This window comes from Neolamprologus brichardi, chromosome 11 (genome assembly GCF_056152115.1).
Source record: "Neolamprologus brichardi isolate AB-2024 chromosome 11, ASM5615211v1, whole genome shotgun sequence".
NCBI lineage: Eukaryota > Metazoa > Chordata > Actinopteri > Cichliformes > Cichlidae > Neolamprologus > Neolamprologus brichardi.
Genome location: NC_142114.1, coordinates 24,320,789 through 24,345,037, shown reverse-complemented (window position 1 = coordinate 24,345,037; position 24,249 = coordinate 24,320,789). Strand labels below are relative to the sequence as shown.

The 24,249-nt window shown below is 39.0% G+C and overlaps 1 protein-coding gene across 2 annotated transcripts in view; it reads left to right on the top strand.

Annotated features, from left to right (window-relative positions):
- The window catches only part of bbs9 (Bardet-Biedl syndrome 9), a 174,548-nt gene that overhangs the window by 35,231 nt on the left and 115,068 nt on the right, over window positions 1-24,249 (top strand). The window contains exons 14-17 of one of the 2 annotated variants that reach the window (XM_087848407.1): window positions 8,004-8,108; window positions 15,198-15,212; window positions 21,548-21,688; window positions 22,569-22,664. In XM_087848407.1, coding sequence (XP_087704533.1) covers window positions 8,004-8,108; window positions 15,198-15,212; window positions 21,548-21,688; window positions 22,569-22,664 — 357 coding nt within the window. The remainder of the gene's footprint in view (window positions 1-8,003; window positions 8,109-15,197; window positions 15,213-21,547; window positions 21,689-22,568; window positions 22,665-24,249) is intronic. The other variant, XM_087848408.1, reaches the window with a different exon arrangement.

Genomic DNA, 24,249 nt, shown 5'->3' with positions numbered 1-24,249 from the left:
TTAAAAACTGTTTTCCTCCAGTGAGGATGTCCTGACTTTACTGCAAAAATGAAGCCAATTTTAAGGAGCAAAGGTTTTCGTAATGGTCATCATTCAACTAAAAACTGAAATCCCCTGATCTAAGATGAGGACGTGTAGTTCCAGTCTATTTTATTTAGTGTTTTAGCAACTACATCTAGAGCTTTAGAGAACTTTATTTCTCAGTTATGTACAGTACAAATCCCCTGCTTCTCTTTTTTTCTCTTGTTCTTTTCATGACTCATTTTGACCATTTTTGCATAAAAGAAACAAAGCCGGAGGGAAAAACAGCTACAAATACAAGTGACGAAGGAGCAGGTGTTATAAGGAAATGTGGCTGCAATTTTGAGAAACACTAGCAACACTAAAAACAATAACAGTGTTAGGGACGACACCTCGCGTGTCTGCCTTTCATCACTTTTCTTTTTTTGTTTCCTCCTTTATTATTTCCCTACAATGCAACATGCAAGGTTTGTCTTTGCTCAGATGTAAACATGCAAACATCGCATGCACTTTCTAAAATCTTTGGCATACAGGATTCGTCTCCGTGGAAACAGTATGTTTTTTTCCCTGCTACAGCTGTTGCGTATCTGTTTGTGTGTTAGCTGCCGCCCCATGTGTCTTTGATTCTCAGCTCAGTTCGCGTCCACGCTTGTTTGCAAGAGTGTGTGTTCACTGTAAGTGCAAGTGTCAACACAAGTTTATTTCCAAACTTTTTTGCTGAGATTTGTCACACAGTGCTTTACTGCAAATAAAGAACGACCAGTGGTGATGCATGTGTGCGTGCGCGCGCACAAACAAACATGCATGAGGACTGGTTGTGCAAAGAGGAGGGGAGGTAGCGCCTTCTGACTTTTATTGTTATTCCAGTTTTTATTCGTCTCAGATGGCAACTCAATCCCCTGTTCACCACACACTGCCTCCTTTGTTCTCACTCTCGCCTTCCTACTCTCGCTCTCTCCCTTCTCTCTCTACCTTTCCATCTTTTCTTTTCTTTCCTCCTCTCTTTCATTTGTCATTTTGCCCTTTAGTGACTTTAAATGCCATCTTCCTCCTGTTATTCCGGTTTACTTCCCCTGTTTTCCGTAATCCCTTTCATTATTGTTCATTGTCTTTTCTCTGTAGTTGACTGTATGCAGTAATATGCAGATAATATCATATTTTTTTTATAATTTGACGTACTCTTAGGCTGTAGCTCTTTTCATTTTAAGGTCAGTGTCAAATGGCAAAGGAGTGATTAGATGGCTTTTATCAGCTGGAACATGCAATTAGCTGGACTGAAATTAGAGTGACAACTAAACATTTAGGTATGCATAATACATAACTTGTTATTGAAGTTGTGTGCAATAACAATAATATACTCAAACATATTTGCAGTTAAGATAAATATATACAACTCTTATACAATCAAAAACTTTGGAGCTAATCTTTCTGTTTGGAGAGAATGTGTTTTTGTGTGGTTAGCGTGGGACACAGTATTAAAGTAGAGAAGAAGTCCAACATTTTAAACTAACTTAGAAATCAAACACACGCCAACTTTGTAGTTTAATAGTTTGGCATTGATTGTGTGTATTTTATTTGAAATCATTAATTATCAATGTGTTTTAGTTGTTTTGATGGTCTAATGCAGTCTTTGTACACCCGCACACTTCCTTTTTCTGTAGCTGTTACTTTTACAACTGCTTACAGTTATTTCAGCTGCTGTTCTTTAGGGTTCAGTAGGGATGCATTCATAGATTAGTGCTTGTCTTTGTGAGGTATGTTTCTTGTGGAACTCACACGTGTTGACTTTTGCAAATTAGGAACAGTCAAATTACATTCAATTGATTTTTATCACCGTACATGTTCATGTGCAGTTTATTTTTTCAAGTGCAGTAAATCAGTCAATTATAATATGATGGATTTGTATTTATATGCTATCATATTTTATTTTTTTAATACCATTAAATGGATATTCACCATTGCCGGTCTATTCCGGCTGTTCCACTCTTTTGTCTAAGCAGTTCAAGTTGCTTGAGTCTGCCTGCTGATACAGAAACAAATACACTCAAAACCCTGTTTGTCTCAGCTGCTGCTGGTCTTTTAAATGTCTCTGAATTTGCAAATAATCTTCTTGATCCTTCGCAGCACCACAGTGCTGCAGTGATTAGCACCGTTGCTATAGAGCAAAAAAGTTTCGGGTTTGAACCTGTTGGTCTGCTGGGCTTTTTTATGTGGCGACTACATGTTGTCCCTGTAATGTACCTGAGGGGGTTTTCCCCTGGTACTCTGGCTTCCTCTCACAGTCCAAATACATTAATTTGTAATTCTGAATTAGTAGTAAGTAATGTTATGACCTTGAATAGTTATGTCTTTTTGTGTTTTCACCGTGATGAACTGGCAACCCAATCAGGGTGGATCTCGCTTCTCGCCGTGTGCCAGGTGGGATAAGCTCTGGCCCATCTTTGAATCTAGTCATACAAATGATTAAAAAATGGATACATAAAGAGGTTTTCACTATATTTTTGTCTTCATCCATATTAGATCATTTGCACACATGTTGCAACAGAGTCATCCACATTATCAAAGCCTATGTTATTGTGCTTTAATCTAAAGAAGCAAATTCTTCTACGAGTACAATTTTTGTATCTCTGAGTGGACATTAGGTTAAGTGGACAGACCCGACATAGTAATGTGACCTAATCCTGACCTGAATAGGTCAATGGTCAATGTTTAACACCACACTGTTGGTGTTTTCTGCTACAGAGTGACATCTGTGGCTCCACACTCATACTTGCACTCAAGCCAGGTATCCCTCAGATTTGAATATCAGTATTTTGTTTTTATATTATTTCTCAGTGGAAATCAAAATGCAGTTAAATATACATACCTTTTTCCCATCTGCTTGTGTGGCATAGAGCTCATCTCCACCCTCTTGACTTCTGACCTCTTGTTCTAAAGTCAGTGGTCAGTTTAACCTAATCTGTCAAGTGTTATAACCTGAACCCTGATAGCTACAGCGCCCTTTGAACCTAGAATGAACTCTCACATGTAAGCTCACATAATTAAAGCAAAACAGAGATCAAGTCTTTTTTTTTTTTAGTGAAAGAATGAGTGGGAGGAAGATGGGTGGAGAATACACAGTGAAAAAGTGACAAAAAGAAAACAGTCAGTGAGGATGAAATAAGAGGTGAAGAAAGGTCCAGAAAGAAACGGGTTAAAACGAGGGCAGAGCAGGAAAGGTGGTAAAGTGGGGGATTTTAGTCTGCTTTGTCAATTATCAGTGTTGTTGGCAACACTGATAATGGTTTAATGTGCCTGAGAACACTTGAACCAGTCTAAAGTCTCTGACTGGGTTGGTCTTTGGGGTCACACAGACACGTTACCTGATGCTCACAGGTTTGACGCCCACAACCTGTCCAGATGTGCCTGAATATATAATGACAAACCGAAGTGAGAAAAAGAAAACTGACAGAAAGAAAGGAGAGGAAAAAAAGCAAAGAAGAGGGATTACTTTGTGTCTTTTTGGTCTTGTTTGTTAGTCTAAATGGGCCTGGGAACACTTAAAGCACTTAAACCAGTCTGACCAGTGTGACCTCCAGGGCACAGGGGTTAAAAGCCTTCTGCTGACAGACAGAATGACAGGGAGGGAGGGGCCAAGGGAAGTGAAAAGAAAGCTAGAGAGAATGGTAACACACTGAGGTGGAGGAAAGCGTCGTAGTAACAAGGATGTGAAAAACACAGATAAGGGAAGAGAATAAAAGTAAAGCTAGAGGAGACTTTATTAGAGCCTGATGGCATTACTGTTTCATCTGCAATCTTTATTTAATCATATTGTCTGTAAAATCCTCAGCACGGTCATTGTTTAATTCCAGACAAATTACTTGTAATTCTCCTCATTGTAGGGTGAATACAAGACTCTATGTGTGTACACTCACATGCCTGCCAGTTGTGAACGTGTGATCTTGTCTGCACAGATTTGGGCACCAATACATTACATAATCCAGCAAAAAGTATAACAGTCACTCAGCTGGGGAGTCCACATCTATCCGAACCTCCGTCTGTTCCTAGCCAAACTTTTGCTCAACTACCTTGCCCAGTTTAGTCTGAAATTTACATTTTACAGTGCTGACATTTATGAAAATGAATATGTTGCTACAAACTTTTTATTTACTCAACACATAAGCACTTGATCATCAGAAAAAACCCCATAAAGTGAAGTCCTGCTTCAAAAAGTATAGAAATATATACGAATGTATGAAGAAATATATATATATATATATATATATATATATATATATATATATATATACAATAACAGCAGCTGTACAAGTATTAAATGGAAATGAAGAAATATAATGTCCAGTGTTGTGCAATCCACATTTGTAAGTGTCTTGTGCAGTGCAAATATGCTTAAAGTGATTTAGTGATGAAGTGATTCGATTAGATGACCACGCATCTAATCGAATTAGTGTAAACAAAGTCCAGAATGTCCAGTGTGTGTGTAAGAACCATATGTGTGGGTCAGTATTATGTGGTGGTGTGATTGAGAGACCGTATCGCCTGCGGGAAGAAGCTCCTCCTCAGTCTCTCTGTGTTGGTCTTCAGGGAGCGGAATCGCTTTCCTGACCTCAACGGAGAGAACAGTCCGTTGTTGGGATGGCTGAGGTCTTTCACGATCTTCCTGGCCTTGGTCCAGCACCGCCTGCTGTAGGTTGAGTGCAAGTCAGGGAGCTCGGAGTGGATGGTGCGCTCAGCTGATCGCACAACCCTCTGTAGAGCTCGTCTGTCCTGCATGGTGCTGTTCCCGAACCAGGTTGAGATGTTTCCCATCAGGATGCTCTCTATGGTGCAGGAGTAAAAGTTCCTGAGCACCTTGGAGGGCAGTCGGAAGTCTCTCAAGCATCTGAGGTGGTAGAGACGCTGTCTGGCCTTTTTCACCACAGTGTTGATGTGACAGGACCATGACAAGTCCTGCGTGATGTGAACTCCGAGGTATTTGAAGCTGTCCACTCTCTCCACTGGGCACTCGTTGATGACAGGGGTCCGGTAGTTCCTCTCGTGCTTAGTGCTGAAGTCCACTATCGTCAGCAAACTTAATGATGGTGGTGGAGCTGGTAGTGGTAGTCATATGTGTATAAAGAGTACAGCAGGGGGCTCAGAACACACCCCTGGGGGGCTCCAGTGCCGAGAGTGATGGAGGCTGAGACATGTCCGCCCATCCTTACTGCCTGTGGTCTGCCAGTTAGGAAGTTGGAGATCCACTGACACATAGATGAGCTGAGTCCCAGGTGCTCCAGTTTGGTGGTGAGTGTGGAGGGAATTATGGTATTAAATGCAGAGCTGTAGTCGATGAAGAGCATTTTAACATAATTCCCCCTTCTAGTGTCCAAGTGAGTGAGTGATGTGTGGAGGAGATGAGAGATGGCATCGTCTGTGGAATGATTTGGACGGTAAGCGAACTGTAGTGGGTCCAGTGTGTCTGGTAGTGAAGAAATGATGAATTCTCTGACCAAAGCACTTCATCACTACTGAGGTGAGAGCTACAGGGCGATAGCCATTGAGCGAAGCAGGGTGGGGTTTCTTCGGGACAGGAACAATGATGGACTCCTTGAAGCATGTGGGGATCACCGACTTTCAGGTCACAACCGTAATAACACAACAGAAAAGAATAGTTCAACATTTTCAAGTGTTATGTGTGTTAAAATGTGTGATAAGTTCTTCAACTTCCAGCCCATGAAAACCACACAATCTTAGATTTTTGATTCTGTGTTCAAGTTTTATATTTAATATACAGGCATGAGTGGTACCAGCTGTCCAATCTCATACTCAGCTTAATACGCCCATTCTGCACAATGTAGCCTTCAAGGGTTCTTTGTCTTACTAGTGATTTTTAGTTTTTACACTTATCGTTAGTGTCACCACTGATATTAAAAATCCCCAAAGTGGCTGGGGTCTAGCTGTTACACAGAAAAGATGAAAAGGTCAAACAGAAGATCCATCTCTCAGAAGAGGCTGAGATGGGAGGAGAGCGGGGAAAAAAGGAGATGGATGCTTGGTGGGAGAAGTGAGGAGAGCAGTGTGGGAGAAGGATGAGATCAGCTGAGAGAGGAGGTCATGCTGTCAGTACATCTGAAGAGTGCGGAGAAAGTCTCTCTCTCTGCTTTTTATCGTTTATCTTCTCTTCTGTCAGTTGGCGGGTGGGTGTCGCCGTCTCGCCTTTCATCTCCTCTCATCCATCTTGCTCCCTCCTTCTCTGTCTATCCTCAGCTGGAGCGGTCTCGTTTCGCTTACGTCTGCGTGTGCGCACACCTGCTAAATGTGGTCAATGAGAGTTTATACAGTTCTGAGTTATATTTTGAAACACACAGTGACATAGTCTCAAACTTTTGGCACATCGTCTCCTCGCTGTCATTCATTACCTGCAGAATTCCTGTAAGTTGCGCTTCCATTAGGACACATACACACATACTTGGGATTCAGTCACCTGTAACAGAGTGAGCTCAGAAACATCACGGCCCATTACACCACCTCACCGCCCTGTGTGTGCATATATATGTGTGTGTGTGTGTGTGTGCTGCTGCATGGAGCCATTAGCTGTAATGTATCCTTTCCTCTCCATCTATATTTGAGTCCTGCTTTTTCTCTCCAGCTTATTTGCGCTCTCTGCCTTTGTTTTTTTTTCCTTTATCTTGCTCTCTCTGGATTTAGGGTATTCAAAAGGAAGCTACAAGTCATCACCTCTGCCTCATGCTTATATAATTAGTTTGTGTTGTGTGTATGTATGTGCACACAGTTTTAAAAAATCTGGTTAATAATATAAGTCACCTTCCACGGTGAGGTTCAAACTGTGTGTGTGTGTGTGTGTGTGTGTGCGCGCGCATGTGTGTGTATACACATTAAAAGGTCTGGTTTGTATTAACCGTACTCCGTCCTGTTCTGTACGTATCTTGAAAAAGCTGACACTTACACTTTGTGTGCGCGTTTCATTGACTACCCCGTTTCCTCATTCATCATTCAATGTCTTTCTTTTAAAGAGTGCTGGAATAAAATCGGTACTTCTGTTCCAAAAGTAAGAAAGTTTTACTCAAAATTACATTGACATTTGTAATAACACAAATTAGCTGAAGGGAAACTCCAGTGAGTTATTATGGCACTTTCATAGCAAATTGTGTGAGACTCGAAATTGAAGCAGAAAGGTCAAGATATTTAAACTTTTTGTCCACGGTGCGGATCAAGCTACAGTGCATCCAGTATTTACTTCTGAAGCGGCCTTTCATTAGATTACATTCAAAATGCACATCCTTGCTAAGGAATAATATTATCGCTCAAGCCAGAATCAAAGTAACAAAGGCTATGTCCACACGTACCCAGGTATTTTTGAAAACGCAGATTTTTCTATGCGTTTGAACCTTTCGTCCACACGTAAACTGCATTTTTGGTCACTGAAAACGGAGATTTTTAAAAACTCCGGCAAGGGTGGATATTTTTGAAAACTCCGTTTTTACATTTACGTGTGGACGAAAAAAACAGAGAAAACGCAGCATCAAAGGTGTGCACATTTTTCGACGAAAAAATAAATCTCGGTTCTGCTTCTATGCCCCAGCTTTGTTTACTTTTTCCCACCGAGGCTTCTAGACTTCTGATTGGCCAACATTTCTGCACGGTTAGGAATATATCGCCACCTGTTGTTTTGGCATGTTCCTAGCAGCGTTTTCCTTCATTTCTGCCTTTACGTGTAGACGGGATTATTTTTTAAAACGAAAACGGAAAATCTCCGTTCAAAAATACCCGTGTACGTGTGGATGTAGCCAAAGATAATATTATTAGGATTATTGTTTAAACCTTTTTAGATGTACAGAAGATTGTGGACTATTCTCACAGGTAGTGTAACACTTTCTGTGATTATAGGGAATAAATGCATAAATAGTGTAAGAGCCCTCTCTTACACTATTTACAACAGGACAGCATGTGTTAATGGCGACGTGTTTGTGCTTTGCTTTCAGGTGTTGGTTCATCCAAAGTCGTGGTGTTTTCAGCGTTTCTCAATGGCCACTATCCCCCTGCTGACCTCACCGGAGACATCACTGTGTCCTACAGCTCGCCGACAGGTAAAAAAAACCCAAACCAAACCATGTGACAAATTTTCTGAATGGACATGTTTAATTTAACCTAAAACTTACAATGTCACAGAATACAACACAATTATCCTAATTATTACATGTTGTTGAATTAATTTTTTGTTAAATTTGTTACCAAGTAGTTATGATCAGGCTTTGCTGTGCTAATATTTAACTTGGGTGCATAAACCTCCAAACGCATGCAAGAGCTGATAGTCCTGCTACCTTCCAATCAGCTCGAAGTCTTCCTGAAGGACATATTCACAATTGATAGAGTAGTATAGCAGATGGGTCCAAGTGGTAGCAAGAAGACAAGAGTAATCCGCAACTTGCAACAATAAAATTAGTTTATTTTTAAACTGCTTTGACATATTATCCTGGTAAATAAAGTCCTCTCCATCAGTATTTTAAATCTTTTAAAAATCCCTGATTGGTCGGGCTCTATCATAGAGTCTTGTTCACTGTCTGATGATAAAATTTACTTTCTCAGACCCAAGTGGACCCTCACAAGCTCACGGAGGCAGAAGTTACCAGAAATTGGACAACGACTTAACACTAGCTAACAAAGAGCAGCATAAATTTGCAAATAGAGTGAAAAGCCAAGCGCGATGTTATTCCCACTTGGCTTTTTACTCTGCTTTCCTGCGATGGAGTTAAATCTATCAGTTAAATCTATCTGTTCCAGCATTACCGTTAGAAGCATTCTGGTCTATAACATCACTTCCAGTGTTGTGTGTTGAACACCAGCTGCTAACAGTGTGCTGACTTGAGGTAATGACATCTGGGCACTTTCCAGACAAGCCCAGTTCATCCCCCTGCTGCCTCCAGGCATCTGTTTCTAGGCCCGGCAATATTTTTGGAAGATATTACTTTCCCCCTTGCAAACCAACAAAACCACTCTTTATTTCAAATGTCATGGACCTCCTAGTAAAAAAAAAAAAGATTTATTTGAATATTTGTTCAGAAATCAGGTCATGAAAAAAACCCTGTTTTCTTGCTATTGTTTCCTTTGGATTGCATTTGCTTTGGCAGGCCTCTGTTGGTGGAACAGTCTCTCCGCCCCAGAAGCACATTTAACGTGAAATGTCTGGAAATATTGGGAAGTGTTTCTTTTTTGTTAAACTTTATTGTGCTGCTAAAAATAGCTGAAAATACGGAGTCTGGAGTAGTTCAGCAGATCTTAATAGCCAAGCAGCTTGGAGAGAATATGTTGGGAGCTGATCTTGGGTTTGGAAAGAGAGCCAGTGGACTGTAAGTAGAATTAGAAAAAAGTTTACTGCAGGTTAGAGGATGAAGACAGATGAAGAACAGGATGGGGACCATGAATGAGGTACACACAAGTTACGTTTAAATGGAACGGAGAAAGAGAAACAGGGAGGGTAAACATTGTTGAGAGAAAGGATGGGAAGGAGGAGGACGACAAAAGCAGAGGAAAATGGGAACTACAGAAGCCCTAGGTATAAACTAAAAGAAGGCAATCTTTGTTAGAATGAGGAAGGAAAAGCAGGGAAGTAAATTAAGCTTATTCTCACTGCATGGTCAAAACTATGAGGACACTTGTGCATTACAACCACTGTCTGCCAAATATTAAAACCTGGCTGCAGGACTTGTTCCCATTCATATACAAGAGCATTAGTCCAACAAGTGTTGGACTGAAATCAGGGATCATTAAGATTTCCTGGGAATGGAACGAAGAAGCTTTACCTAAAATCTTAAAAAACTTCCCCTTTGGCCATGTAATGTAAATTAGAGTTGGCAGTGTTGAGGGGAATGTGGACCTCAAAACTGATCTGGGTAGTAGATTAGTAGACAGCACTGCCATTACTGAATCAGAATATTTCTCAACAAGATTCCAGGATTTATTTAAAAAAAAAAAAACCACTCATTCAGTTTTGATATATGACCAGGTGCAATTTAATCTGTGAGTCACCAGAACTACTTTAGATTTTTAGTAAATGACTACATTTATCACAGCTTGTACTTTATTCGTGAGTAAAACTTTATTTTTGCTGGAGCAGTGACGACAATGCAGGTGGATGCATTTATATGAAAATGATTCACAAGTACACACAGCAGTCATGCCACATTCAGGCCGACTTCGGCTCTGCCCCGTTGAAAAAACTCTGTCTCGTTGATCAGAAAGAAGGGCAAATCGGTGCAGCGCTGCCGAATAAGCTTCAGCGTAGTGGCCTGCAGACAAGTGTAACACTGGTCACATACATGCAAATAAAAATGAAACAGATGTCCTGACAGGTTTGATTAAAAACATTCAACGTGAGACACTGCTGTTTGTGTCTTTGTCAGTGTATCTTTTAACAATGACCAGTCCATTCCTTGTAACTCCATGGTTGTGTGTTAATCTCCAGCAGTGCCTCATCCTATCTCATCCTCTCTCATCCTCTAAACGCTGTCTTGGCTTGGGAGGAATGCATCACTTTGTTTCTGTTCCTTTCCTTCTTTCCTCATTCCCACCCGGGGGTGATGATTATGCCTTCACACCACCCACTTATATAACACCATCCCACCCTGGGGCTACTGTGCCCTTCTTTAAGCCCTACAAAGGCTCTGACATTTAAGAAGACTGCTGACTTCTTAAGCCCTTCAAAGGAGGCTTGACGGTGTCAGGAGTTGTTACAATCTAGAAAGAATTTCATTAGTGGCCCTCTTTGATTTTCTTAATACGTTGAGAGAGAGCTCTGCACAAACACACTTGAGAAGGATCAGGTGGTCAAGTTGGCGTTTACAGTATACTGTTAGCTCGTACACAAGCTAACAGTATAGTGGCCATTTTCATCTGAACAGGCAAAGATACATTGTGACTGTGCGGATACTTTCCATAAAACCCAGCCAGCCAGCCGTGATTCACTGGTTGCTAGGCCAATTCGTGTGGAAACCTAGGAAGCTAGTTGGCAGCCTTTCTTGTTTTCTTCTGTTTTACTGAACTTGCCAGAATGACCAGCATCTCCATATGTTGATGTCTCCAGGACAATGCAGTATTTTTGTTGGGTCACTCCTCTTTTGACTACCAGGCCTGAAATCCATTTGTAAGGAACTTTTGTTAAGCCAGCTGATGCTGATGTTGGTTGCTACGTCTGCCAAGCGGATCATGTTCTAAACTCTCTTTGTTAGCGTGCTCTGTATTACAACAGCTTAGTAACAGATTTGGAGGAATTCAAGGCCACAGGCCAGGAAACAAGTAATGTAGTTTTTTTTTCCTTTTTTTTTTTTACAGGATAACTTGAGATTTAAAAAAAAAAAAAGAAGCAAATTAATATTTTCTCATGAGCTGCAAGATCATGTGATATGTACAGAACCATATTTGTCTGTTGTTGTATTTTTATTAGTATTTTAATGCATACAACATATTCTAATAACCCTTAATTTAACTTTTTTATTAACCTTATACAAAAACAGGTTTTCAGGGTTTTCAGGCTTCTTAGAGATCTCTACTCTGTATTTCTGTTCCACTAAAGGGGTATTTGGAGGAATTGAAAAACTTGATAGAGCTGGATTTAGTTTATCTGAAAGGACCTTAGATGGCAGAGTTTTTCCTGGCTCAAAATATGTCTTTGAGGGGGACTGTGCACATAACTGTGTTTGGTCAACGTGTGGATAAGGCAGTGACTCAGTGTTACTTTACTAACAGAAATCTGTGCACTTACCAGTTATTTGTGGCCAAAATGTATTTTATGTATGAGTTAATATAAAAAGAAAAAAAAATAATCTTGATGATTTCTCGTTTTAGAAAGGGCAAAACCTCATCTGCACTTTTAAAACATTTTTTATTGAAAATTTAGATTGCATGCAAAATATTTTTTTCCTGCATTATAGTTTTGCTAGTTTTCAAATATTTTGCATGCAATTGTAGAGTGTTCCGAGATGAATTGCATCTATTAATTAAATGTGTGTGTTTGGACAGCATGCATATTAGATATTCTTTATTTTGTTCTAATTTATTTTAATTTAATTTAATTTTTTTATTGTCAGTAGACCTGAAATATCAGTTTTAGCGAAAACCCTAAATGAGCATCATTGAACTTATTGATTTCCATTAGCTGATTTGTGCTTCCTATTTGGATGTTTATTTGGCATCAGGTTATTTTAAATTAATTAATAATTGTACCTATATACTGCTTGGACTTTCTGCTATTAAAACTGGTGGAGACCCTGCAGACACCTTGATTGGGGCGAAAATAGTTACTCAAGTCATTGAATTTCAGACTTTTTTTTTTTTTTTACAAACTAATTGGATGGCATCTTGAACCCCTCATGAGTTTTCAGTTTCGCATTTATTCAGAATTTTTGCTGGCAGCAGACACTCGTGGCATATTGCTAAAGCAATTACGGTAGATTATACCACAGAAAAGGCAAAGACTGTTCAATGAGAAGCCCTCATATATCAGTGCAGACAGAAGAAAAATAAGAATAATAACCTTTTATTGTCCATTGTGCTTTGTTCATGGACACTGCAGCACTGTGGAACATGGATTCAAACCGTGAATCTCCTGTGGGAAAAGTAGCGCCTTACAAGGATGCTCCTCTGTTACGTTCTCAGTCCACGAGCCCGCAGTTGTCAACCAGAAGTCAGTTGTGAACTGATGGAGGAAAATATAATCCTGATGTTGTACTTTCTTGTTAATCTAAGGAAAAAAAACAAACAAATAAAAACATTGGTTTGTGCGCGAAAGGGATGTTACAAAGTGGAGAATGGATTTTTTGAAAGTAAAGAGATTTTATTTCCAAAACTCTTAAAAAGAATGAAAACAGTTCTGAGCTCTGTAATTAATTATAAAAAGAACACCTTCTCAGCTTCTTCGGCTATTATTGATATAATAAAGGCTTACAGCCGTGAAACATTAAACTTTTCTAATTCTACCACAGCAGCTAATGGATCCAGAGTTTCACTTGAAGGAGATTTTTGAAAACCGAAGACTGATTGACCATTGCCTGGCAGCTGGCCAGAAGCAGCTACACACACTACTGTGTGTGTGTGTGTGTCCATCCACGCATGTGTATGTGTGTGCGTGGGTTTTTGCTGTGTGAGCCTCCTCGCTCCATTTGACATGTCTTTTACATTTAAAAAATGTAATGGGTGCTTTTAGGTCCTTCTCACTTTTCTTTCTCTCTCGTCCATTTTTGTGTTGTTTTATCCAGTCTTTTTCTTCCTTTTTCTTCCCTCCCCGTTATGGTTTTTCTTTCTTTTTGTTGGCAGTGTAGAGTAGTAATCTGAGCCCCAGACAAAGTAATTACTGGACTTAGCATTTCAGGATTAGATAATACTGCGCAATATGAAGACATTATGGGATTTTGTAGGTATGCGGCTGATCCTGCATTTCAGGTAGATTAGCCATCAAACTGCCAATAGCGCCGATGTTTCTTTTTTTTGAATAATGCTCCGTATAGCAGAGCTACATTATCAGTGAGTCGGGACAGAGGACCAATATGCTTGCAGAAACATTACTGCTGAGAACTGAAAGAAATTTTATGTATGTAGGAGTATTGTAGACTGCCTTATTACCAGGAAACAATTGTGGTAATAATTTGGGTGCGGTAATATTGTGACCCATAGCTATGTTTTCAAGTCAAAGAACCTCAAGCAGCTGTGAGAAGAAACTTAAAGGCACATTTTAGAGCCAGGAAAACCATGCACTTTTAACAAAAACAAATAGGCAGTTAAAGCAAAACTATAATATTGTCAGGAAATGGATCAAACTCCAGTCTCTTGTGTTGTATTTGGCTATGTTTGTGCATATATACGAAAGCATGTGAAGTCAGTATGCGCAAATGGTGATGATGATTGTTTAATAAGAGAATTTAAACTTTTAAAAGCAAGGGCTACCTCTGCATTTGTTTATTTATTTCGCATAAAATTGAATAAATAAATAAAACATAGGAAATATTATCAACTAGACATTAGTTCAACTGATCATTAGTTGTGATTTGGCGCTATATAGATAAAATTGAATTGAATTGATTCAGACCCAACTAAATGTATTGTTAGGTACCCTGTATTGTTAACAGTATATATCCTGTGCACTTGGCATGAAATTCTATCTTTGAAATACAAACTCTTTAAACTGTAAAAAATCTTGCTTCTTAAAGAAGTGGCAGAGTTATGACGAGAGGGAGCGATGGAGGCAGAGTTATTACAGGAAGGAGAGGCAGCCATAGGAAGCGCGACTTTCATCAGGTTTAATAAGACGTGAACCTTTTGACTCAGCACCTCGCTGCCTTTTCATTGGCTTGCAACCTGCCATCTGCTTCTCATTCACCTTCACAGGAAATCCTCTTCAACCAATCATATCAGAGTTTAATCTGCCAGACTTCTGTTGCTGTGAACTAAAGGTTAGAGAAGCAGCACGCTGACTTTTTAAATCCCAGGGCAGCTGGAAAAATATAGCACTGAGGAGCACAGAGAAGAGATGCTGTCTTATCACAAATATTTTTGTGTTGCTTTTTCAACCCTGACTTCCTTCACATAAACAGACAGACACAAACCAAAGTATTTTTTTTTATCACCACAAGGAACACACACACACAAAAATCCTTCATATATTTTCATTTGAAGGTTAAAACTATCAACCAAAACTGTTTTGCTGCATCATTATTGAATGCTCCTTCTGGTTCTACTTGGGCCTTCCACAGTTTTCTTCTTCTAAATGAGTTAATACTAATAAGGTTATAAGAAGAGACGTCTCTTTCTGTTGATCCCGTCAGCCCGATTTCCACACAAACCTCATGACGATAGACTATTTAATTTTCGATTTGGACATCTTATCATATTCACGATCGGTATGGCTGAGTCAGATGGCTGCCTTTTCCTCCAGCTGTACTTTCCAGTTGTGTGGGAAGGCAAACCAAACACTTGAGAGGAATTTTTTTTAGGTCTGTCTATATCCATATAAAGGAAGATGGAGGTTTTCTCAGGGAATTCCCTTGCCAGTTCTTCCAGTTCTTTGTTACTGGTCCGATCAAATAAAACTAGATGGGAGAACTGATAACACTTTATTTTTTTCCTGTTTTTTCATTCATTCACCTTTCATATTATAACATTTAACTCTTTCCTTTTCATTTCTGCAGAGCTTAACCCTAAAGGTAAGTGCTTTATTCGTAGAGTTTCGTAGACTAGAGCAAGTAGAAACACAGTCTTTTATTAAAAAGACAAACATGTACTCTAGATATACACATAAATAAATCTAAATATATATGATCTACTGAGATCACACCCATGTTCTTGTATATTCGTGTACACTTCTACACTTACTGAAACGTAAAGATTATCAAAACTACGCCATATACTTTCCAAACACACACACATACATTCAGAGCTGTATATACAGGAAGAGCCTGTTGCCTACTGTTTATGTTCCTGTTATGTGATATACTTGGCAAGAGTCTATACACACACATACTCTAATTCAAATACACAAACACACTTATACACACACACATTTTCCCGCTTTATAGAAAATGTAAATATCCCTTTATATCCATTTATTCTTTTAAACTGTGTTGAGTTTACACAGAAATATCATCTGTCTCACAAATACAAGCATAAAGTGTGTTGACTTGCTGCGCACACATGCACTCCAGCAGTAGTGCTCCTAGTTGTCAGCTGGCATTTATTTAAGATTGTTTGTGTTTGTGTTTGTGAGTTTGTGTGCTTTGATACAGAACTGGACCCCTGTGATCTGTAGTGGCTCTACAGCAGTACACACACACATGTTTGTATGGCCATTTGTTGAGGATATTTATTCACTAGACTAGTGATTCTCGGGCAGTGATGCATGTTTTTTCAGGAGCACTATTTAATCTAGTAATTAGGAAAAGAAATCTAATTAATTAAAGAATTTAGTTTACCTGTTGGTTATGAGAGGAAATATTGGTGTAGGGTTATGGGAGTCCCTCTGACAGGCCTGTGAGAACTTCTTGTCAGTTGATTTAAAATATGTAGGACATAAGTGAAACTCTAGTCTGCTAGCTAGAATTCTACACAAAACACCTTTGAATATGATGAACTACAAAACAGCAGCCCTACCATCAGGGTTGATCCACTGGATCTCCTGTCCCGAGTCATGGGTAGCCCTAGTTAATTGTTGCCTTCAGTACAAACTGGACCGTAGCTTTGGGAAACAAAAGTTTTAGGATTGTTTAAACCATCACGCCTTGTTAAATAACAGTGTATAGATTTATGCAGAGCATAAATGCCAGATTACTAATACACTATAAGAGAGGCGTAGGAACTCACCTGGTTATTTAATGCCAACATGTAGTGCAGGTTAGTTGTAGCATGTGCACATGATTTATTGAAGACCAGACTGTGCGGTGATTTTTTTTTTTACTTTTATTGTTTTGCTTGGGTCCACACACAAGTAAGGCAAGAGGATATGTGCATGAAATGCAGAGTCGATTGACATGCAAACACATCTCTGAATGCATATAGACACAAACACATGAGTGACATCACCACTGCTGTGGTAAGAACCTGATTCTGTACAGTGGTCTCCTTCTTAAATAAACTCTGTGGTCTCTCTCTCTCTCCTTTCCCCTTCTTTCTCCCCCCTCTGTCTCTGACATACTGTACCGCAAAGATACATCTGTTGGAATCAGTGTTCTCATATTACAGTGCGATGGAAGTACACCTCCATTCCATTACAGTACATTGTGACTTTAAGTATTTAACATTTGATAATAGAAATGACTTTATGGCTTTATTTCCTCTATCTCACTTCCCAACCCCACCTGTTTTTGCTAGGAGCTATCAGAAAGGAAGTTAAGGGGTTAGAGGTCACAATGTGTGATTTGATCTGTAGATTCAAATGCAGCTACACTTTTTTTTCAATTTATACATCCCCAAAACATCAACAGCTTACAGAAGACTCAGGAGAGGCAGTGGATGGATTAAAGAATCTGTAAGAAAAACAGGGAAACCTCAGTTTACTGTAGCTGAGAAATTGTGTTTAGCCACTTATTCTTTGGCTTTAGTCTTACTGCGGCCTCAGTTCCAGTTTCTGAATTGAAGCATTTCCTCAAACAACAACAATTTGAACAATTTGCTGTTTTTCTTTCTGCTGACATCCTTCTCAACATACAAACTGACTAAAAACGAGAAGAAAATAACAAACTACAATATTAAACATTTACTTTGCGTGTCTCAGAGTGCAACTTTAGCAGAGATATTCTGTATTTGAGTTATTTTAAAATAGTTATGATATGCATCTACAAAAACATGTATCATGTATGTTCAGAGCCTGCATTTAGAAAGCATTCATAAATGAACATTGTTGTGTGTCTGAGACCACACAACAATGCTTGCCTCTTGTAACTCTTTAACATCGGAGTTGTTATCATCTTAAAGTCCTTCCTTTCTTTGCTTTTTCACTTATTTCGCTTAATCACTTTTTTAATCACTTTATGCAGTTTAACCTCATCTAATTTATCATTTTTGAAATAAAACAGTCAAAATCACTGATCTCAATGTTAGTTAAAGGTCATGTATGCATTTCTTTGATAATTGTTTTTAGTCATCCCTGGGGTTATTGTAAAAAACAAATATAATAAAAAGAAAAAAATAAATAATATAAACAAATATAAATAATATGCAGTAAAAATAAATAATTAGGACTGTGTAGAACTCATGTATGTGAATATATTACTCCAAAGTGCACCAACATCACGTATAATGTTGAGAGGTCCAGGTCAGTGAGGTCTAGCAGCTACAACTTTCTACAGCTGCCTGTGGCAGAATCTACTTGGATGAGTTTAATACAATTGTTAAGAACTAAGAGAAACTGTTCATTTGTACCAGACTATAGACATGCTTTTTAATCCTGTTCATCTGGACACTTTACCTTGAGTCTATGGAGATTTATTTGTTTTTTGAGAAAGCCTCAAGAGAAACAGGTTATTTATGGGGATCTTTTTTTAACTAAATTTTGGCCTTGTTCAATTGTAGTAATGAGTACAGCAACACAGACACAAGCACAGACACACTAACTGTGTCTCCATGCATAAAACACTGGACTGGAGGTGACTAGAAGTATTTTCCTCGTTTCCCATTTGTTTGTTTTCCAGATTTTTCTGTGATAATCAACCGAGTTTAAATTTTAGACAAAGATAACCTGGGCCAGTGGTGTCTGTGTTGGAACTCCAGCTTCCTCCTACAGTCCAAAGACGTGCATTTACTGGGGTTAGCTTGATTCATAATTTAAAATTGGCCATAGATGTCAGTGTGAATGGTGGTCTGGCGATCTCTCCAGGATGTACTCTGGTGGAGAATGAATAAATGAATTTATTTATTAAGGAGAAAAACCTTCCTGAGGTTAAGTAGCCCCTCCCCCTGAAAAGAAAAAGATCTGACAAAGTAACACATAATGCCACAATCTAAAGACATCTGTCTTATTATGTAGATGCATTATGCATTATGTAGATAGATTGACTTTGGGACTGCAGTGAATCAGGGTCAGAGAAGTTGGAACAGTGGTGAACCTTCCCAGGAATGGCTGGCCTAAAAATTACTGCAAGAGTGCATTGACGTCTCATCCAGTAGATAACAAAAAACCCAGAATAAAATCTAAAGAACTGCAGGCCTCTCTTGGATCAGTTAAGGTCAGTCTTAATGACGCAACAATAAGAAAGGGACTGGGCAAAAATGGGAGTGCTCCAAGGCAAAAAACACTGCTGACGAAAAAGAACACAAAGGCTTATCTTACAAAAATGATCTTGATGATCCCGAAGACTTTTGGGAAAAACATTTGTGTATTATCATGCCAACATGATAATAATATGGTCTGGGGCTGCTTTGCTACTTTAGGACCTGGACGACTTGTTGTAATTGACGGTGCCATGACTTCTCTTCTCTACTAGGAGAATGTGCAGCCATCAGTTCATACCCTGAAGCTTAAGAGCACTTGGGACATGCACCAAGACAATAATCCCACATACACCAGCAATTCTACCTCTGAATGATTCAAAAATACAAAACAAAGATTTTGGAGTGGCCTAGTCAAAGTCCAGACTTAAATTCAATTTGATGGTTTGGCATGACCTTAAACAGACCATTCATGCTCAGAAACTCAGAAAAAGTGTGGCTAAGTTATAACAATTCTGCAAAGAAGAGTGGGCCAAAATTCCTGTCTAGCGCTGCGAAAGACTTATTGCCAGTTATCACAAATGCTTAATTGCAGTCTTTGTTGCCAATTGCAGTTCTTGCTGCCAAGGTTGGCACAACCAGTTATTAAGTTTAGGGGGCAATCACTTTTTCTCACAGGGTGACGTATGTTTGGGTAGCTTGTTTCTTTTAATAAATAAAATCCTAATTTAAAAAAACTCACTTTGTATTTAGTCAACGTATCTTTGTCTAATATTTAAATTTTTTGATTAAAATATGTATGAAGTTGGCGATAAGTGTGCACACACCTATGCCACCTCCTATTAGTCCAATTCATTCTTCCCTGTCTTTCTCACCGTCCTTTCTTCTCCATGTTCAACTCTTTTTTCTCTTTGTTACTTTGTCAGCATTATTTTCCTCTAATTTGTCTCCATCTCTTTGTCCTTTCTTTGTCATTTTTCCCTACTTGTAACTTTTATTATGTGTTTATATTTCCTCCTCTTGCTTTCCAATTCCATCTTAGCATTTCTTTAGAGTTTCTTGTTTAAATGGTAAGATCAACAAAACCAGCCTGACTCAGCAAACAGTGTTTGAATTGTGTTTTAAACATAAAACATCCCTTATTATTACCTTAGTAAGGAAGGACCATAAGGGTAAAAAAAAATACCATCAGAACACATAATAAAAGGATTTGAGTGGCTGCATTCACCATTCACTATATATCCTATAAACTTTACCTTAGTAGGGATCATTTTCCAAAGCTATAACGACCTTTACTTGATACCTTGGTGTTTTTGATTTTTTAATGTTTTTCCTTCCTTCCTTTCGGGCAGCCAGTGCTTTCATTCATTTCAGTATGTTGTGAAATTCAACTTGGAAACACTTGAAACTTGCCTGAGTCAGCCAATCCATCACAGCGCACATCATGTCTGCCCTGATTATCATCAATGTTACTTTAAAACACATTGGTCATCTGTTATATATTTAAAAAATTTGTGATGTTTATTAAATGAGCTTGAATGCAAAAGCACATAAAAAAATGATCAAATTGTTTTTTTTATAGAGTCAAAACGTGAAATTGTATTTTCTTGGAGATCCGAATTGGATATTTTCTGTGTTAAGGCGATCATGTTCAAAGGCAGGAACTGAACAGTCAGCTGGATGATAAAACAGTGAAAAATGGATCGACGTATCATGACCGGTAACATTACTTAACATCGCTGAGAATAGTTTGCGTTTAGATTGATTTTTTTATATTTAGTAAATCTGCAGCATATTCACTTTGACAACATGTATATCTAACCCTCTTTGTTGTGTTTGTTGGAAGTGATGTGTTGTTTAACTATCCAGCCATCCAGAACGAAGGGTCAATGAGAATTTAGCTGAGTGAGGAAAGAAGAAAGCAGGCCTCAGTCCGTCTTGCGCTTTAAAACTTTGAACTTTTTCTCTCTCTCCATCTTCCTTTTCCCCTGTTTTCTACTGTTTTCCTTGGCTTTGCCTCTTCGCTTTTTCTCTCTAGGCCTCAGTGCATACATTCAAACCAAATTGAATTATTCACATAATCACATAATAATTGCTTGTCTGGGAGGAAAAGGTGCACAGTAGTTGTGTGTAATTATTACTATCTGTAATAACCTGGAACTTTCCCTAATTAAACCGTCCCTTCTCATATTATTTTCCTTTCAGTCTCTCTCTCTCACATGTTGGTTTATTTCCACTTGTTTTTCTGCTCAACTCTCCTGTCATTAGCTCACCTCCTCTCCTCTGGTTACTTCGCTCCATCTCTTCCTAACAACTGTTTTCCTCCATCGCTCCTTTCCCTCGCACTGTTATTCTAGCTAAGTGTACATTTCTGCCAAGCTCAGCACTCCATACACTCTGAACATAGTTGTAGTTGGCCTTAACTCGCCTCCTCACTTCCTTTTTCTTTTTTCTTGTCAGTCCCCACCATCTTTTACAAAACTTCCCTTTCTGATCTTCGACAAACTCACCTCCACACTTGGCGTTGATGTCGAATCTCTCGTTCTCCTAGCTCTCAGATGCTCATGCAATAGGAATACCTGAACTGTTGACTGTGTGAACAAATGTTAACTGCGATATCGAGGCCTCGTTTGAGTCACAGCGGTGGGGGGTATAAATTGAAGGACTAGTCTCTAACGTTAAGGTTTTATTTCTGGAAAGGAGCAACAGGAGGAGGGAAACTCGATTTAAGATTTTAAGATGAGCAATGCAGAATTACTTTATTATTAATAATAATAGTAATAAATAGTCTATCTTTTTAAGATATTTTTCTGACTATAGTGATGGTTCTTATTTGCAGGAGTTCCCAAGGTCCTCCAGTCCAGGTTCAATCTTCCTCCATCATTGGTGTGTGTCGCTTGTCCTCCACCCAAAGCCACCAAGTTTAAGATAACTGTGGACACCAACCAGCCACCAGTTGACCTCAGCTCCATCTTCCGAGGTAATAGCACACTCACTCTGTATGAAAACACTTGACAATGATGTGCTGGTGGCGCTCTGTTTCCCAAACAATTAAGGTTCTCTCTTTGAATCACAGATTTCCAGAAACCAAAGTGCACTGTTCTGTTTAAGTCATTGTCTGTGGAGATCGGTATGCAGTATTAACGTGCATTTGTTTAAAGTGGGTTGTCCACCTATTGCAACTGGTTGGCTTGTGCACACGTTGAAACGTAAACCCACAGCAAAAGCTTAGCTCTAGGTATAAGTGATAAATAGGGAAAGAATGCTATATAAAGCACAAATCAGTAAAATGTCAGTGATTAAACAATTTTTTTCATGCACACTTTACCGTGTCTGTGTCTGTTTAGTTCTTCTGAATTGGCTACATCTTACAGTTAATGATTCGTAATAGCCAATAATCAATGACGTGGCTACCTAAGTGTTTAACACAAAGCCAGATGATTTAAGCATGAATGGAAAGCTAGTCAAGGCAATGAGAGATGTGTAGCTGTGCGAATGTGTATACATTTATATGAATAATCAACGGTTATGTATTGGTGTGTGGTTGTGTATTTATACGAGTCTGTTTATGCGTGTTTATTTGTGATTCCGTGTGTGTGTAGGTCTGAGCTCTGGGAACGTCTGTTCTGCTTCCCAGTTATCTAACAATCGGCCACAGTCAGCAGCTCTGACGTCTAAACACACACACATAGTGTTCATACTGAGTGTGTGCTTTTTGTGTGAATAGAGATTTGTGTAAGCTTATTTTGTGTTTGTACATTCGACTGTATCTTGTTCTGCTTTGTTGGCGTCCTATATCACGATAGCCTGTCCTATCTGTCTCATCTCATAGTTTTTTGTCTTTCTGTCTCTCTCTGCAGAGTTTTCAGCAAAATCAGAAGATAAGGATGGGAATAGTTTGGCTTTCCAGCTTCTGTCAGGAGCCAAGGTTACTGTGCTAGCCTCCAAGACCTCCCGTAAGTCTAACAGCACCAGATAATGAACGGGATTTTAATAAGATTCATCTTTTGGCTCCGTTAAAGCTGTTTAATTGTGGGATTAAAACAAGTCTTGCGAATTATCTGTTTCTAATACAGTCCTGTTCCAGGTGTCTATTTTTTTTTTTGATAGCGTTCAATTACTTGTGATAGAAAATCATGCCTTTTTGTATTTCTTGGAGTCTTTGAGGACCTTTTATTGATACCTGTTGGATTAAAAGAGAATAGGTAGTTTGGTGGCACATGGTAAGTACAGTGGTCCCTCACTATAATGCGGTTCACCTTTCGTGGCTTTGCAGTTTTGCGGATTTTTTTGCGCAATTTTGCATGTTTTTTTTACAGTGCATTTTGTGCATCCTGATTGGCTGTAGACCATTGTCAGTCAATCTCGTGCCTTTCTCATGTACAGTACAGAATGCATTCAGCTTGTCGAATTTACATAAATCTTCAATCACTAGCAGTGTGACTCTGAAGTGCTGTACTGTACGTTTGTAAGTTTTCTCCCTAACAAACACAACAATGTCGATGAAGTGTTTTGCACCGCCAAAGGCACCTGCGGTAGCACCCAAAAGGCAGTGGAAGATGCTAACCATCGCACAAAAGGTTGAACTTCTGGACATGCTAAAGGAAGGTAGAAGTTACCGTATTTTTCGGACCATAAGGTGCACGGGATTAAGGGAAACAAAACAGTCAGATAAGTCAAACTTTACTCAACTCATTCTTCTTGCTTCCTCTACTTCCGTACCATTGTTTCATTAATGTTGAATTCTCTCGCAGCTGCTCTATTGCCATGTTCGGGACCTGAAAACAGGGTTTGATCTTTGGTGTCATTCTATAACACTGGACTTATTTTTTGGCCGAAGGTTTTCAACTTTGGTAGTTTTTAAACATGAGAGAAATTTTCATGCCTGTCTGAGAAAAGTGTATAAAGTGTGTAGTGAGGGGTTTTGTAAGACATTTATAATAATTGTACAGATTAAAGCTGGCTACTTCAAAGATTTCACCTATCGCGGGTTATTTTTAGAACGTAACTCCCGCGATAAACGAGGGACCACTGTATTATAATCTTACAGCAAGAACGTTGTAGGTTCGCAACCGGTTGGTCAAAGGTTGAGTAGCTCCATGAGTACCCTCACTAAGAACCTTCTTTCTTTCTTTTCTGAGCATGAAGGATTGTCTCTATAGTAACCTGCCCAAGGTGTACCCCACCTCTAGCTGAGTGTCAGCTGAGATAGGCTCTATATACCTGATACTGAGCTTTTAATTTTTACATACACCACTTTAAGTCTGACTTCTTGCATCACTTCTATGGACTTTTACAAACCTCTTTGGTCTGTGTACTAATAAGTTGTAAGATCTGAATTGTATTCACTGACAGCTTTCAGGAGTTAATAGGAGACATTCATATTAAGACAATTCAAAAACTTTTTTATTGTTATTTTCAGGTTTTTTGTTTGTTTGTTTGTTTTTTCCTTTTTTTGGATAGTGAAGCAGTGAAGATAGACACAGAGGAAAGTAGGGTGAGAAAGATAAAGAAGATATGTAGCAAAGGGCCGGGATAGGA